Here is a 17,605-nt window from a genome sequence, read left to right on the forward strand (position 1 = left end):
ACACACACACACACACACACACACACACACACACACACACACACACAAACTAGCTGTGTAACCTTGGGCAAGTTACTTAACCCCAATTGCCCTCCAAAAGGAAAAAAAAACACAGAATGTAAGCTCCTCGAGGGAAGGGACAATTATTTCTTTGGACTGGGATTTGAGTTCTCAGGACTTAGCACAGTACATAGCATGTAGCAAAGCATTTAATAAATACTTGACTTACTAAGTGAGAGAGAAGTGATGAATTCAACATGCAGAATGAGCCATATATTTTTGTATTGCTTGACTATGCATATTTGTCACAAGAAACCTTGGAAAATCTTCTGAATACATCAAATCCTTGAGCTAGATTTCACAGACATTCAGGAGAGCTCAATTTGTGTGGAGCCTCCAGTGGCCTTGAAGAAGAAACTTCTGCCCAAGATTTGGGGTGCCATACAGAGTACACAAAAAGGCAAAAGTGAGACTCAAGCAAATGAACATGAAAAAGAAAGTAAGAGGTGAGAGGAGAGTGACATCGTCAGTCTTGAGCACTTCAGGAATATCAGTTTTTCTGTCAACTACATAGATGAATTGGAAAATGAAAACTGGATACATGCACACCAATTAGAAGGCTATTATAATAGGCTGTTATAAGAGGTGATAAAAACCTGGATTATAGTTTTGGAAAAATATGATGGATACAAGAGGAGATGGAATTCACAAGACTTGGCAATTGATTGGATATTGAGGATATTGGTTGACTCTCATGTTATATGCCTTGGTAACCTCAGTTTTGCTTTCTAAGATATAGGGATATACAAGCTATTCTTCAAAGAGATAAGTAGACAGAAAATATGAACATGCTGCCACTAGTAAGAAAAATACAAGCAACTCTGAAGTTTCACCTCACATTCAAATTGGCAAAGATAGTAATAGCAAATATCAGAGAAACTGTGGGAAGACAACAATACTTTTGCATTGTTGCTAAAGCTGTCAATTTGTCCAACTATTCTGAAAAAAAAATTGGAAGTCTTTATGAAAAGTTACTACACTATCCATACTCATTGACCCCATAATGCCATCACTGAGCATATGCCACAAAGGAGTAAAAACCAGAAGAAAGGTCCTATATATGCAAACATATTCACCATGAGACTTCCTTTGGTAGAAAAAAAAAAACCCAAATAGACTGGATAACAGCTGAACAAACTACAGTACAGGAATACCATAAGAAATTACTAGAATGAGAATTTCAGAAAAACTCAGGAAGGCTTTAAGAACTAATACAGAGTAAAGAACACAGACCAAGAGAAAATTGGATAAATTATTATCGAATTAGACAAACAAAAACAAACATTAAAAGGTAGCTGAAGGGGCGGCCAGGTGGCACAACGAGTAAGAGCACCGGCTCCAGCGTTGAGAAGACCTGGAAATCTAATCTGGGCTCAGACACTTAGCACCCACCCAGAAACACCTGGCCGTGTAACCTTAAGCAAGTTACTTAACCCCAATTGCTCAGGGGCAGCCAGGTGGCTCAGCGAGTAAGAGCACCAGCTCCAGTGTCGGGATGACCTGGATCGGGTCCAGGCTCAGATACTCAGCACCACACCCAGAAATAACTGGCCGTGTGATCTTGAGTGGGTTACTTAACCCCGATTGCTTAAAAAAAAAAAAAAAGGTAGCTGAAATTTTATTGAATGCAAGACCAATCACTGTCTCAGAAAGAAGATGACCTGAGTTGATAGGTGAGGGATTAGAGGCATAGAACATTACTCGTACTGTTAGATCTAGTCACTGTTTCATTACATTTTGCATAATTATTTTTCTTTGTTACAAAGAGGTTTATACTATGGCATGGAGTGGAATATCAAGAAATGACCAGTACCAAAAAAAGTTACCTAAAAAAAATTTTTCAGAAACATGAAATGAGGAGATATAGTAACTGACAACCTGTTATTTTTGCGTAATTCTTGCTTTTTACAAAGAAGATTAATATGTAGGAAAGCAGTTTTACTTTCTATGATGCTATTAACAAGTTATGTTTGTGATTTTTATTGTCATGGTATTATAATGCTTAGGATGGAAAATAATGTTTTAAATGCAGCAAATACTAAAAAATCACAGCTGCTTATTTTTATCAAATGTATCACAAATTTGGGATTACTTTAGGTAGTAATTACTTTAGTAATAGCTCACAATCATATTGTACTTAAAAATTTGCAAAACATTACATATATTTACTTATTTGATCCTCACAATAACTCTGTGAGAAAGATGGTGTTATAGTGACATTTTTACAGGTAAGTTGAGTTTTAGATTAAGTGACTTGGTCAGGGTCACATAGATAGCAAGTGTCTGAGAGAAAATTTGAATTCAGGTTTTCTTGTCTCCATTTCCAGCATTCTATCTACTGCTTCACACTGTCTTACACATAACACTTCAAAGTATAGATTGTTGTAGCAAAGTTTTCTCCCTTCGAGGAAAGTGTTTGAATGTGCTGCCATACTAGCGAGTTAAAAAAAAAAAAAGTATTGGTTTTGGCCAGTGAAATCAAAAGGAAGTCCAATGGCTATTCTGAGTTTTACAATGATGGATTTAATGGATAAACCTTAAGTCTCTGGAACTGCTTATTCAGACACTTAATCTTTCCAAGATATCAACATTCCCTCTATCTCTTAAGGGTTAGTCCTTAGTCTGCTGGATTTAACCCAAGAGAAAATTTTTCATCCTTCTAAAATCTAGAAGAGTCAAACCAATAGTGGAAAAAATCAATTCTGAGTTCTCTGCCAACTCCCAACCTTAGAATTTAAACATGAAGACCATTAGTAAAACCTTCTGGCTGATGTCAGATGTCATCAGGAAAAAGAAGAGGAAACCAAGGCTCAAGCCACTTAGGTGATCATAAATCAAATCTAACCTCTTAATTATTCTTGGAAACCAATCAGCAGGCAAAGTTACCTATGAAACACACTTATTAAATGATCTGTGCAACAATAGCTGAAGCAGCTGGCCCATGACCTCAGGAAGCAGAACTTCCCAGGTGGTCTCCATGCAAAACAAAAATCTGCTCTGCAAGGCACAAGCAGGATCTGCCAGTCATGTCTCATGAAAGAAACTAAACTTTCTGAGTGTTTAAAAAGTTTACAAAATGAACAAGGGAGCTTGATGATTATAATCACCTATCAAGGGAGGCACATAGGGCCTAAAAGCTCTAAAGAAGATCAATGATCGGTGCTTTTAGTTTCTAAATCACCACTAAAAGATGACACACAAAAGTCAATTTCTAGCAAATGAAAGTTATTGGTCAAGATCCCTCTTTTAACAGCAATATTATTGCTGACATACCACATGTTTACAGATCACATAATACCACGGTTTGGGGAGAATTTAAATAAATGAATGAAAAAGCATTTATTAAGCCCTTACTTTGTTTTTTTTTTCCCCCATTTTTCTTTTTTTTTTAATTAATTAATTTAGTTTTAGTTTTCAACATTCACTTTTATAAGATTTGGGGTTCTAAATTTTTTCCCCTTCTTCCCCTCTCCCCTCTCCAACATGGCATGCAATTTGATATAGGCTACACATGTACAATCATATTAAACATATTTCCACATTAGTCATGTTATAAAAAAGAACCAAAACCAAAGGGAATAACCATGAAAAAGAAAAAAAAAGAAAGAGAAAATAACATGCTGAGATTTACATTCAGACTCTATAGTTCTTTCTCTGGACATGGATAACATTTTCCATCTTTAGTCTTTTAGAAATGTCTTAGATCACTGCATTGCTGAGAGAAGTTAAGTCCATCAAAGTTGGTCATTGTACCATGTTGCTGTTACTGTGTACAAAGTTCTTTCCTGGCTCTGCTCACTTCATTCAGCATCAGTTCATACAAGTCTCTCTAGGTTTTTCTGAAATCAGCCTTATCATTTTTTATGGAATAATAGTATTCCATTACATTCATATACTTGTTCAGTCATTCCCCAATTGATGGGCATTCCCTCAATTTCCAATTCTTTTAAGCCCCTACTTTGTTGAACACAACACAACACAACACAACACAACACAACACACACACACACACACACACACACCACTATGGACTAATATGAACAGACACCCAAAGAACAAGGTTCATAGTGGGTAGAAGTAGGTTAAAATACATTATCAGGGAACTACTTCACAAGAAAACCTCTATAAAGGATGTCATGAGAGCAATGTAGGAACAGAACAGAATGTGAGCCAGTCGTGTCAAGTGAGTAAGGGCACTCCACTGGTAATTATGAAATGTCCAGAAATATGGAGAAAGTATCATGGTTAAAACCACTGAATTTGCAGGAGAACATGGACAAGAATGTTCCAGGATGAAAGAGCCAGGAGGTATTGATTATAATCTGAATCACTACAGAATGAGATCAATGTGTTTACAGGTCTATTTAAATATCAATGAAGTTCATAAATTGTCTTCACAGTTTTCCCATTCAGGCAAAAGAATTGTGATGCAGACCAATATACCAGGATGCCAATTTACTGACACAGAATCATCATGAAACTTTTCTGCAATATCTCTACAAAGAATGAACTGACTTATTATACAATTTCTCTAAATGGTAGCTAAAGTATAAAAGTACTAGGTGCAAAAGACTTATCATTTGACAAGGAAAGAACCACTAGAGATTATTCAATCAATCCAACCTGTTCTCCATCAGACAGGATCAAAAGTAATATTAATTGAAGCATTTTTATCTGTTACCAATCCACAGAGCTAACTATAACATGTCTGAGAATTTGTCATAATTTAAATAACAAGAAAGCCCACTTATAATACACTACATACCAAAAGGTTGATGGTTACACCAGTGAGATAAACATCACAGTTGAGTAGGGAGGTACTAGAAAAATTGAAACAATTCTCCTGAAATATAGCACTCAGAGCTGTACACAATATTCCGGATGTAGTCTTACTAAGGCTGGGTACATTGAGACTATGCTGCTCTCTAACTGGTGTAACATAAGTGTGGCACCAAGCCACTGAGGCACTGTAGTCTGCAGACTTGATGTCCAACATAGCACCTGTACCCCTTTTCTTTCTTTCTGGGCTGGTTCACTCACTCCAATCTGTACTTACAGTGGAAAGTTTGAAGAATGGAGGGCTTTCTCAGAGTAGGGAATTGGCCATAAATGCCACCACTCTATTAGCACTGTCACTCAATTACTTAAGGGTAATTGGTGTGAAAAGGATAAACTTTTACAATTTACCTCCTGAGCTTCCACTAGTGTGCTTCCCATTTATATAAAACTGGTCACAATGATACCATTGTCTTTTTTTTTTTTAAAGCAATTGAGGTTAAGTAACTTGCCCAAGGTTAGATACCACTGTCCCTTAAACATGAAACATTTGTTAAATGATAAGGCAAAAATCTAGATTCAAATAATCATAGCATATGCTCAACAGAAAGGAAAAACAGCAAGATTAATAGTGCACTCAGAAAACTAAATCACACTTTTCCATCACCCTGTGTGCATTGAAAGAAATTAAGAGAAACCAAGTGACTAAGGCAAATGAATAGAGAAACCCATGTGCCACAGACAAGTTACAACTCAGAACAAAAGGCCTATATATTAGTGGTTTCTTTTAAGGAATAATCTGCTCCATATGTCACTGGTACCTCTTTTGAGCTGCTTCTTGGATAAAGTTGCTTCTCTGCTACTCTTGGGCCACTTAGGTAGTATTAAATTCTTTTAGTAAACAGTAGCCCTACATTCTCTCAGTAAAAGAGAAGTCCTAATGATCCTCCAACATTATATTTCCACTATCTCCTGCCCAACATTTCATATTAGATGTCTCTCACCAATAAATGAGCTATTTCTTTTTCTGCCAAACTTGTCCTCACTATGTGATTTCTCTGCAGCAGTTGATGGTGCTGTCAAAAGCAGAAAAATTCAGTCTTCTTGGACTCCTCATTCTATTTCATCCTTTGCTACTTCCTGTTCCGGAGAAGTACCTTTGTGTAAAAGGAAAGCCCACAAGACTTGGACTCAGGAGAGAATGGCATCTAATACTTCACAGCTGTGTGACATTAAAGAAATCACAAATCTTACTAACTCTCAGCTTTCTCATCTGTAAAATAGGGAAAATAATAACTATATTACCTACCACCACTTCCTTTATGATAAAAGTGATCAAATCTTAAACCACTATATTAATGTGAGTTCTTAATATTGTATTGTTACCCTTACTATTCATAATCTTATCAATTTTCCTACAATATTAAGTGACATGAAGACATTTTCATGTTATCTTTTAGTATAAGGTGTGACTTTAAAGAGAAAATTTATAAGCTACTACTAACTTTATTAAAAGATAGATATGATTCATAACTTGCATAATGATATTCTACTAGTCCTTTTCTATGTTCTGTATTAGACTTTAAACATTCTACTCCACTTATGAGTCCTTTTCCAGTTCTCTTTATTCTACCTAGCAAACTCATTAATTGCTCCCTCTTTCTCCACTTTCAATATTAAGAATTCTCATAGTACTTCCTAGGCCTTCGAAGTGACTGGCACTGGCATTTTTTACAATTAACTCATTTGATTCTTAAAACAACCTTGCAAAGTAGGTTTTATTATTATCTCCATTTTGTAGTTGAGGAAACTGAGGCAAATATAGGTTGATTTGCCCAGGGTCAAACAGCTAGTAAAGGTCTAAGGTCAAATTTGAACTCCTATCTTTCCTTAATCCAGGCCCAGTACTCTTATCTACTGCAGCATTAGCTTCCTGGGAACATCTGCTCCCACCATTATCTACCATGTATCCTGTTTTCTTGAATTAAAAGATTTCCTGAATTATCCCCTGCAACAGAGTTTGTGTTATGAAGTATATGAAGTATAAAAGAGTTAATGACATTATTGGCATATTTAACCCCTTCTCATAAAATTTAAAAATTAGATTCTTCACTTCTAAGAAATATAATTACATATTGAATTACATTGATTCTTAATATTATGTGTGTATGTATATATAAATAACATATAATCTTGATATGATACATTAACAATCCTTTCTCAGTACTGGACAAAAAAACCTCCCAAAATTTCAGAAGATTCGTCATTGGTGTTTGATCCCTTCCTTTTCTTCTGAAACTCTCTCATTTTTGTTTTTGTATCTCCCATGCCTAGTATATAACAGATGATTAATAATTATTTGCTATTTGATCTATTCAGGATAGATGGACAGCCCCCAGAGATTTGCATTTTGAAAAGGAAAGCTAAATGTATGTCCAGCTGACAATCAGTGTACAAAGCTACTCTCTTCTTTTGTGTACATATTTTTGTTTTCTGCATCACTATAGTCTATGTTTCATTTTAAGTTCCTAGAGGACAGGAGTGACAACTCTGTTCTGCATGTGCAAATCACAGGCATATGCATAGGAACTGTGTGGCAAATAGTGCTCCAACTATGAAAATAGTTGTACAGCAAGAAAACCATCATCGATTTTTCCAGATGGAAAAAGCATAGAGAACTCAACTGCCAGGAAAAGGGTTTGTCTAAATGGAAACGACAAAAAGATGAAATGAGTGATCAATTTAACAATAAAATATATTAATAAAATCACACTTTTTATCCTGTGGAAAAATACTAAAAAAAAAAAACATTTTACATGATATCTTTCATGGAAAAGTTAAATATTCTAGAAATGTTTACTTCCAAATACAATTATCTTCAGAAAAAGTGAGTTAGGCATAACAAAGTTGGAGAAAGATGAAATAGTGGTCAAGTGATTCTCTGCAGCTACAATGTGTTAAACAGTGAGATACAAGATGCCCATTTCTTATCAGTAAAGCTAGAAATTAAATTCCCATGCTCTTATAGTAGTTCTCTTTATTAAATCCATGAATCCCAAACAAACTTATCAGTTTCTCAATACTTTCTAAATGTTTCTTTCTGAACCAATGAAGGAAATGTTTATCAAAGTCTGTTGGCGTTAAATGAAGCCAATTTAACTAGACATTTTGTGTCTGGTGGCCTGATTTAGACATTATTGCAGTCCTCTGAAGGTAACAATGAAGAAAAAAGTCAGGAAGTTCCTCTACTTAGAAGACTTTCTTTGCTTCTTGGATGTACACACGACCTCAACGCTATAATTTTGGTTGTTAATTTTCTGTCCATGATTAAATTATACAGCAGTTAAATTATACAAATTACTTTAGAAATGAATCAAACTATGGCGGAAAGTCCTAATTAACATAAAGTTTACCGCTTTTCAACTCCCACCTATTGTTTTTGTCTTTAACATTCAATCCAAAAACGTAAGATTAAGCTAATTAAAGTTTGCCCTTTTTCATTTTTCCATAATCTAACTCAAAGCACGTTTTCTAGTCGCTTTTTTTTTAAGTATCCGCACTAATGCCTACCTGTTGCCCTGGCAAGCATTCTCCAAATACGGTTGAAATAAGAAGTTCTCTCTTTTTCCTGGAGATGTTAGTGGGGGCATGGACACCTGCCTATTCGAAGTTTTTGAGTGAAGAGTGCTACTTACACAGGACTTCTAAGACCATAAAACCATTAAACTTTTCTGGTCTCTGGAAGTTTCAGCACCTCAGAAAATGGCTGGGAAATTGTCAAGCAATAACAGCGCTGCTCACCTGTAAGATCCAAGGTCCGGTCCACAAAGACGACTGATGCCCTGCCTGTAGCGGTCTTTCTTCTGTTCTTGGCAGGTGCATAGTTGGCCAGGTCAGCGGCGATAATGCGGCTAAGGGTCCCCACGGAGAAACATTCCTCCCGGACGCCGAGATACTCACAAAAGGAGCTGAGGCTGGACACCAGGCACCTGATTTGCAGGAGGAGCTCAGGGGTCAGGGTGGAGGTGTCCACCTCAGCCAGACTTCCCAGCTTCCTCTTATCAGGTCGGGCGCTGTTGAGGAGCTTCAGATCCCGGGGTAGAAGAGGAAAGAGGGAGGCGAAAGCCGGGGTTAAGGCTAGATGTGGCGCAACCGGGGCAAGCAACAGAGGGGCGTGCAGTACCTCGGCCGTGTAGTTCATGTTGCCCATCCACTCACAAAGCTTCTCCTCCAGCTGCTCGAACACCGGCTGTTGTCCTTCCAACTCGGCCACTGCCCCGGCCGGCAAGTGGCTGGCAGTAAGGTGGGCGGGGTGGCCCACGGCAGTGACCACCACACAGTACTGGAAGTGGCTCCGGCCAAGGATGTCCCTCAGGGTCTCCACAGTCCGGCCCTTGAGCAGACAACTCAGCACGAACAGGGCTTTGGGCTGTCCGGGTCCCCCTCCGGCCGCCTCCGGTCCGAACTCCCGCAGGTCACAAGCAGGACCTCCCACTGCCTGGAGCAGTCGCCCGTAGCCACAGCTCCAGTGCAGGCTCTCCGCGCAGGCGGCATCCAGGTAGACCAGAGCCCGCTTCGCTTTGGCTAACACCTGCTCCCAGGCTTGCTGGGTAAAAGACAACGCGCCCAGGGCGCTCATAGCGGCGGGGAAGTGGCCTCAGGCCGGCGTGAACACACTGAATTCCCCGGGTCCAGGAACTGCAGCCCACTGGTGGAAGTGACAGTCAACACATAGTACACGTGGTACGGGCTCTGACGCGTCGGCTGCGGGGCGCCGGATGATGACGTAATAACTAAGCTGCACTCTGATTTGTAGACTCTAGGAGGACGAAGGAGGAAAAAGTGGGTGTGGCTCCCTTGCTTCACTGTGGGACTGGGGATGAGAACGGGCAAGGGTTGGGCTGGTGGATTCGGAACCGAGTTACCTAGGTATATTCTTTTTGACCAATTAAAAAAAAAAGAAAAGTAATCTGAGATTCCTTGACTCTCCTTCTTTCATGTAAACGACTGTCATTCAAGTTGCAGCCCCACCCCTACCCTTAGTTCAGATATATCCCCACAGAAGGGGACCAACCTTTAGAATGTGAGCAGCTACTCTTAATTATTGTGTTTGTATCTGCAGTTAATAGTAGCAAGCTCTCAGGTAATGTTTTTTTTTTTTTCATTCATTCATTTTCGCCTCCACGGGGGTCCCCCCACCCGCTCGTTCTTCCTGCATCATCCAAACCAACCAGCCCCTTCACCTATAGATAATTCTTTCTCTTTGTTAGAATGCAGATTCCTTGAAGGCAAGGAGTAACCTTGTTTTTCTATATCTGTATCCCAAATGTTTAGCACATAGTAGACACTTAATAATTACTTTTTCATTCATCCATAAAACTGTTTATCACACAACCTACTTCCTTAACATCTGGAGAAACCTGAAAAACTCTCCAGTTTGAATTGTAGCTGTTTGACCTAAGTCCATTTATATGGATTTCAATACGCAGCCTTAACACAGGATTGTTACTATTCTACTTAGAAAACCTCAGTAGTTAGCTATGGCCTGTCTGGTTTTCAAGTCTCATCTGAACATATTTACTGAGTACTGCTATGTGCTTTTATAGGATCATAAATTTAGGGCTGGAAGAAGGGACCCTGAAGCCATCGCCACCAACCCCCTCGTTTTACAAATGAGGAAACTGAAGCCAAGGGAGTTTAAGTGACTAGTCCTAAGTCATACAAAGAATAAGGCACAGAAAAGGAATTTGAACCTGGGTTTTGTGGCTCCAAATATCCAGCATTCTTTCCACCATATTGCACTTCTGTCAATACTATGCTAGGTATTATGGCAGATATAGAGTTACATAAGACATGTTTTCCTGCTTTCAAGGAATTTGTTCTTATCTACTATATTTGCTATATGTACTGTCACTTCTGTAATTAGGGAAATGTAACTTGCACATTATGCAATTATTGGACATAGCAATATGTATGAAAAAGCACTCTCGTAGGGAAGGCCTTAAACAACAATTTCAATCTACTAGCACCCCAGAAATAATTATGAAATGTGTAAAAATATAAATGGAGAAAGAGGGATGTTAGTGTAGGATCTGGTCTTCTTTTTTTTTCTAAACAGAGTAGTATTCCAGCATAGTTATGGTCCTACTTATCTGAATCTGGACAAGATCAGGGTAGTTTAATGGAAAGACTACTGAATTTGGAGTTAGAGGGGCTGGGTTCAAATCTCAAGTATTTCATTGACCTTGTACAAATCATATAGCCTAAACCTATTTGCATTATAAAATGCAAAGACCTCATCCAGCCCTAAATCCAGATATGATCACTGGCATAATGTGTAAAGACTTCATAGAAAAGGGGGTCAAGTCAAGAAGAATTTATGAAGTGTCTAATATGTTCCAGGAAAAGTGCTAAATAATAGGATATAAATAAAAGCAAAAAGAGGAGCTACTCTCAAGGGGCTCAGTCTAATATGGGAGACAACATACCAACACCTACAAATATAACACATATGAATATACATCTATACATACAGGATACACTGATATGATCCCTAATATTAAGCGGAGCAAGAAAGGCTTCTTGCAGAGGGTAGGATTTTGGCTAAGACTTTAAAAAGTCAGGGAAGCCTAGAAATAGAGCTGAGGAAGGAGAAAACTCCAGGCATAAGAGACAGGCAATAAAAATGCATGGAAATGGAATGTGGGCAGTCACATACTAAGAACAGAGTTCACAGAGTAACTAGACAGAAGTAAAGTATAGGAAGACTGGAAGGTAGGAAGGAGCCAAATTATAAAGGGTTTAAAAAACAGAATATTTTATTTGACCATAGAGGTAAAAGAGAATCACTGCAGTATGATTAAGGGGCAGAGAAGTACAGACATCTGTTTTAGGAAGATTACTTTAATAGCTGAATGAAGGATAGAATAGAGGGGGGAGAATCATGAGGAAAGGAGACCAATGAACAATGGTACAAGCAAGAGGTGAGGGGGACCTGCATAACAGTGTCAGAGGAGAGAAGGAAGCGTAGACAACAGATGTTTCATAGGTAGCATCAACTGGATTTGGCAGAAAAACTGATACAGAAAGTGAAGAAAAGTGAAGAATCAAGGATGACCACTTAGGTTGTGAGACTAGCCAATGGGAAGATGGTGGCACTCATGAGAGTAAAAAGAAAGTTGTGAAAGCGAAGGCACTAAAACCTTGAAAGACAAGATTATCAAGAAGAGAGTGATCAAAAGTTATAAATGGTCAGGAAGGATGAGAATTGAGAAGAGGCCATTATATTTATCAATTGGTAACATTAGAGAACAGTTTCAATTGAAGCCAGACAGAAGAGAATTAAGAAGAAAGTGAGAAGAAAGATGGTTAGCCATGAACAAGAGATATGGGATGATGATAGAGGTAATGGAAGGGTCAAGTGAAGATATCCTTTTCCCACAATAGGTGAGATATGGCTTATGTTTGTAGGATCCAGCGAAGTAGCCAATAGTTAGGGAGAGATTGAGGCAATATGGTGGTGAACCCAGGACAGAATGGGATGACTTATAAATGTAGAGGGATTTTACCTCAGTAAGAAGAAAGGCCATGTTCTTCATGTGAGACTGGTAAAAGAGAAGATAGGGAGAAGCATCTGAATGAGGTGGGATGAGGAGAAAGAGAAAAGAGGGAGGTCTCTGCAAATCTCCCCTGAGAGTGTGGGGGGAAGGAAGCATGAGACTTTGGAGGAAGAATGAAAAGTTTTGGAAAAACTATTGGGGCGAGTGGGATAATGAAGCAATGATGGAGGTATAAAAAGGTTTCCTTTCTCCAGTGAGGGCCAACTTGAGATTATGTTTCATAAATTTGTTTTGGACCCAGTCAGCATGGTTTTGTGATTTCCTCCAGCTTTGTTCCAAAGCAGGTGAATAGGAGTGAAGGATGGTGAGATTAATTCAAGGCTGGAGTCTGGCAGGGCAAGATAGGCCACAGGATATGGGGATTCAAGAAAAAAAAATAATATGGTGGAGTTGTGAACTGATTAAACCATTCTGGAAAGCAATCTGGAACTATGCCCAAAGGGCAATAAATAAGTGCATACCCTTTGAACCAGCAATACCACTTCTAGGGTTGTATTCCAAAAAGATCATAGAAGTGGGAAAAGGACCCATATGTGCAAAAATATTTATAGCTGCTCCTTTTGTGGTGGCAAAGAATTGGAAATAAAGGGGATGCCCATCAATTGGGGAATGGCTAAACAAGTTGTGGTATATCAATGTAATGGAATACTGTTGTGCTATAAGAAATGAGGAGTAGATGGACTTCATAATAACTTGGAGAGACTTACATAAACTGATGTTGAGTGAGAAGAGCAGAACCAGGAGAAATTTGTACACAATTACAGACACATTGTATGTGTGATGACTAACTTTGATAGACTAGATTCCTCTCAGCAATACAAGGTTATAAGACAACTCCAAAAGACTCATGATGGAAGAAGATATCCACATCCAGAGAAAGAACTACAGAGTCTGAATGCAGATTGAAGCAAACTGTTTTTTCTCTTTTTTGTTTGTTTGTTTTGTTTTGTTCCTTCTTTCTCAGTGTTCACTCCATTGGTTATAATCCTTCTTTACAACTTGACTAATGTTGAATGTGAAGGGATTTGGAGTATTTATATATGCCACCATGGGAAGTGAAGGGAGAAGAGAGGGAGGGAGGGAAATTGGAAACTCAAGGAATTGTGGAACTTAATGTTGTAAACTAAAAGTAAATAAATAAATTTAAATTAAAAAAGAAAAGAAACAATATGGAATCATTTGATTCATAAAGGTCAAAATGTGTATGGGAAGATAATGTTAACAAGTACAGGGGTTATGGTCTGGGGAAGCATTGAGGGATAGAGGAAATGGAGGCCATGGTAGGACTCTAATATAACTATAATTATTCAGTTCAAAGGAAAATAAAAAACAAACAAGCAAACAAAAAAAGAAATCCTACTTCAATTAACATCACACATTTATATATAAAAGAAAAAAATGATTTTTAAAAGTTTTTTGATATCTGTTGTCTCATTTGCTATTTGCAACAATCCTATTAGGTAGTTAAGTATTATCTTCTTTTTCAAATTTAGTACTTGAAGCTCAAAGATTAAAAAAAACATATTATGAGGTGACAGTTACCTTTTACTAACAAAGCTAAAAGGAGGTAGCAATGTTAATGTGTTAACCAGAGATGAAATCAAAAGATTTGAGTTGGAGTTTTGCCTGTACTACCATAAAAGAGTCTCCTAATCTAAATTTGCTTGCCTATAAAATGGGTATTAACTTCATCATAGAATTGTTCTATGCAAAGTGCTTTCTAAACTTTAATGTACTATATCAATGTGAATTACTATTACCAATAATAAAATTGTACATAAGTGACATTAAATTAAGCATGAGTACTGAAAACAATAATATGATCTTCCTTTATAAGAAAAAATTCACAATTTGAAGAAAATTAGAAGACTAAAAAAATTCTAATCACCCAGAAGCAGTGCTTTAAATATGATTTGTCATTAACCTTAGAACCAGGTATGCTGATTTCCCCTTATTTGGTAAACAACCTATGTGTAAAATATTGTCTGGACCATCACATTTTGTGAATGATTTGAAGTTTGATCAAATAAAGCAACTTTATTTGACATTTACATTAGAAAAAGATAGCTAGCAGCAAGAAGGCCTAGTTATATTGTTATTGTTGTTCAATTGGTTCAGCCATGTCCAACTCTTCATGGTCTCATTTGGATTTTTCTCAACTCTCAGTGACCCCACTAAGAGTTTTCTTGGCAATGATACAGGATAGGTTTGCTATTTCCTACTTCAGCTCATTTTACAGATGAGGAAACTGAGGCAAATAGGGCAAAGTAACTTGCCCAGGGTCATACAAGTAATAAGTGTCTGAGGACGTATTTTAACCCTGGTCCTCCTGACTCCAGGACCAGCACTCTGTCCACTGGGTCAGCTAGCTGCCCTTGCTGTACCTGTTATACTGTAATCATTGATTGCTCCTTTCCCTAAAGCAAAGCAAAAAATAAGCCTGAGAAGTTTGCCTGAGCCTATTCAGCTATTGGCATAGCCAGAATTAGAACCCATTCTCCCGAATGTTTTCCTCTTCTCATCCATCACACCATGCTTTATTTTGCATGTATTGTACACACCTGGATTTACAAAGATCAGCAGTCATTGTCCCTCTCATCATCAAATAGTAAAATAATGGCTAAGCATTCACTTCTGTACTAGTCGCTCTACAATTCACTTATTTCCTGTATGTTTCATAGAGTCTTAACTGTATGAAGTAGGTAAAGCTGGAGTGAACTAACAACAGACACCATCTAAAGAAGGAAAACCAAATGTAAAAGTGTAAAGTATACTCCGTGTGGGTAGAACACAAAAGAATTTGATTGAAAATGAGGTTTGGAGCTGTCTTCATGAAAAGGAAGGAAAAGGGGCATCTTAGAGGATTGTGAATAATAATAATAAAGTGGAAAAAAACTAGTTTTGGAGTTAGAAGACTTAAGTTCAAATCCCAGTTTGAATACCACTTAGGCAAATGATTTAGCCATTCTGGGTATCAGTTTCCTCCTCTGTGAATCATGTGTGTGTGAATGATCTAGAAGCCATTTCCAGTTCAAACATTCTACAAAACTACTAATAGTTCATGTTTAAGGTTTTCTTTCCTCCAGAGAATTTTGAGATGGGTCATGCAAGTAGCTATACTGAGGCTCTGAGAGATTGACACTTACCAGGAGACAGAGAGTTAATAAGACTCTGGGATTTGAACACAAACCTTTCTAAATTCAAGTCCAGAACTCTATCCATCCGACCACATTATCTCTCTGAAGGTAGGGATAACTGGAAGGTAGGGGTCAGGGGCCAACACAATCTTAAAACAAACACTATTTTGGGTGTATTTAAAAAAAAATTTAACATTCTTTTTAAAATTTTGACTTTCAAATTCTGTCCCTCTTGATTCTTCCCCACACCATGAGAAACCAAACAATATCAGTTATACATCAGGTCATGCCAAACATATTTCCACATTGGCCATGATGCAAAAAGAAAAAAACCAACAAAAAACAAGAAAAATAAAACGAAAAAATATGCTTCAATCTTCGCCCGGGATTCATCAGTTGTCTCTGCAAGTAGATTAGCATTTTTCATCTTTCGATGAAAATCTGTCTTGGCTGATTGAACTGATTAGAATACCTACGAATAAGCTGGGTAGCTACCTGGCAAATGCGATGGAGAGTTGAGTCTGGAGTCAGGAAGACACAACCGAACAAGAAAAAGTATAAGAATTTCCTTTTAAGAAATGATTTAAAAGCAATTTTTGACGGTGTGATGTGCTCCCATTTATTGGCATGCAGGAGAACGTCTGTTTTCCTTCTACTAGGAGCATCGAAGACTTTTTTTTTGGGGGGGGGGTTACCTCCTCAAAAGTCTAACATTGTTTACTGAATTAAAATTGAATTGATTGCTCTGTGCCAAAAAGACAAGAGGTCAATGCACTTGGGCAAGGAACTAATTCTGTATCCTTTAACAGGATGTTTTTCTAAAGATTGAGCGGAAAAAAATACAGAGGGACTGCGGCCCTGAGGAAAGGATGCATGTACGGTAGAAGCACACCTAAGCCAGAGAATTCAAATGCTGTTAGGGCCAGGAAAATGGAAGAGGAATCTAAAGGAGAGAAAGGATGCGAAAAAAGGCAGGAAATCTTGACTGAGAAAGAACCACCCTCAATTAGAAGAGTGCGGGGGAGGGGCAGACGCTGGCTTCGCATTCGCGCAAGCGCGTACGCAGGCGCACGCGTACCTGGCTGGGCTACCCTCGCGTCGTGCCGCTCAGGTCGTGCTGCGCTTGCGCGAGCGGACCTGTGCCTGGGGGGCTCATCGTCGTGACTGCCGCCTCCGTCCGCTCCTGTGCGTTTGCTAGTCCCGCGCATTTAGGGAAGCGGAGCGTAGGGGAAAGACTCGGCTGGTGGGCCCATCTGTTCTCGGTCGTAGCCCAGGCGGCCATGTCGGCCGGGGAGGTGGAGCGGCTGGTGTCGGAGCTGAGCAGCGGGACCGGTGGGGATGAGGAGGAAGAGTGGCTCTATGGTGGTACGCAATTTGGTGTCGCTTCTTTTCCCCTTCCCCTCCCCCTCCTCCGCCGGTTTGCTCCGGGCCTCTGCCCCATTCGGCGTCCCGCGGTGGGGGGAGCGAGGGAGCCGAAGGGGGGGTTATGTCTCGGGCCACGGGCTTCCCTGCACCGGCCGGGACGCTAGGCCCGAGCGCTACGCGCGTAAACCATTTCGGAGCTCCTCCTTCTCCACCCGCAACCCAGCGCTCCCCGTGGCCTGGGTCCTAGCTCCCGGCTTGGCACCTGGGGGCCCCCAGCGGCCTGCCCGCCACCCTGTGGGTGCAAGTCCCTGACCCTTTGAGCCGTGAGAGTTGACTCCTTTCTTCTCCCCGACCGGGAGAAGGGCCGGACGCTCATGCCCTTCCTTTTTACAATCTCCACAGCAAATAACTAAAAAGTGCAAACCCGTGGGCTTGTTTGCTGCTTAGCTTTTTGCATGTTCATCATATAACATACGAAGTTGCTTTTAGGACCTTCATTAGAGCCCGACTTTCTTATTTATTTTTGTCTTTTTTCATTAGCGACTTTGTAATAACTCCCTGGATGTAGCCAGTAAAACATTAGCGCATTACCCTAATTAACGTAAAGTATAGTAGCGTGGGAAGTACAGCGTCTCCTTCTCCCCCCCC

At 39.2% G+C, this 17,605-nt stretch overlaps 2 protein-coding genes across 12 annotated transcripts in view; one reads left to right on the forward strand and one right to left on the reverse strand.

The window, feature by feature from the left end:
* Nucleotides 1-9,616, reverse strand: part of SCFD2 (sec1 family domain containing 2) — a 438,813-nt gene extending 429,197 nt beyond the window's left edge. The window contains exon 1 of one of the 2 annotated variants that reach the window (XM_069105227.1): nt 8,638-9,615. In XM_069105227.1, the coding sequence (XP_068961328.1) occupies nt 8,638-9,475 (838 nt within the window). In that variant the 5' untranslated portion in view covers nt 9,476-9,615. Of the gene's footprint in view, nt 1-8,637 lie in introns of both variants that reach the window. The other variant, XM_069105228.1, reaches the window with a different exon arrangement.
* Nucleotides 9,617-16,644: 7,028 nt separating this feature from the next.
* FIP1L1 (factor interacting with PAPOLA and CPSF1) overlaps nt 16,645-17,605 on the forward strand; it is a 99,322-nt gene continuing 98,361 nt past the window's right edge. For 6 of the 10 annotated variants that reach the window (XM_069105232.1, XM_069105234.1, XM_069105233.1 and 3 more), the window contains exon 1: nt 16,645-16,957. In XM_069105232.1, the coding sequence (XP_068961333.1) occupies nt 16,873-16,957 (85 nt within the window). In that variant the 5' untranslated portion in view covers nt 16,645-16,872. The remainder of the gene's footprint in view (nt 16,958-17,605) is intronic. The other 4 variants (XM_069105235.1, XM_069105236.1, XM_069105241.1 and 1 more) reach the window with 1 other exon arrangement.

The sequence above is a fragment of the Petaurus breviceps genome, unplaced genomic scaffold (genome assembly GCF_028583685.1).
Source record: "Petaurus breviceps papuanus isolate PSGF00001 unplaced genomic scaffold, PetGlider_PUasm1.0 76, whole genome shotgun sequence".
NCBI lineage: Eukaryota > Metazoa > Chordata > Mammalia > Diprotodontia > Petauridae > Petaurus > Petaurus breviceps.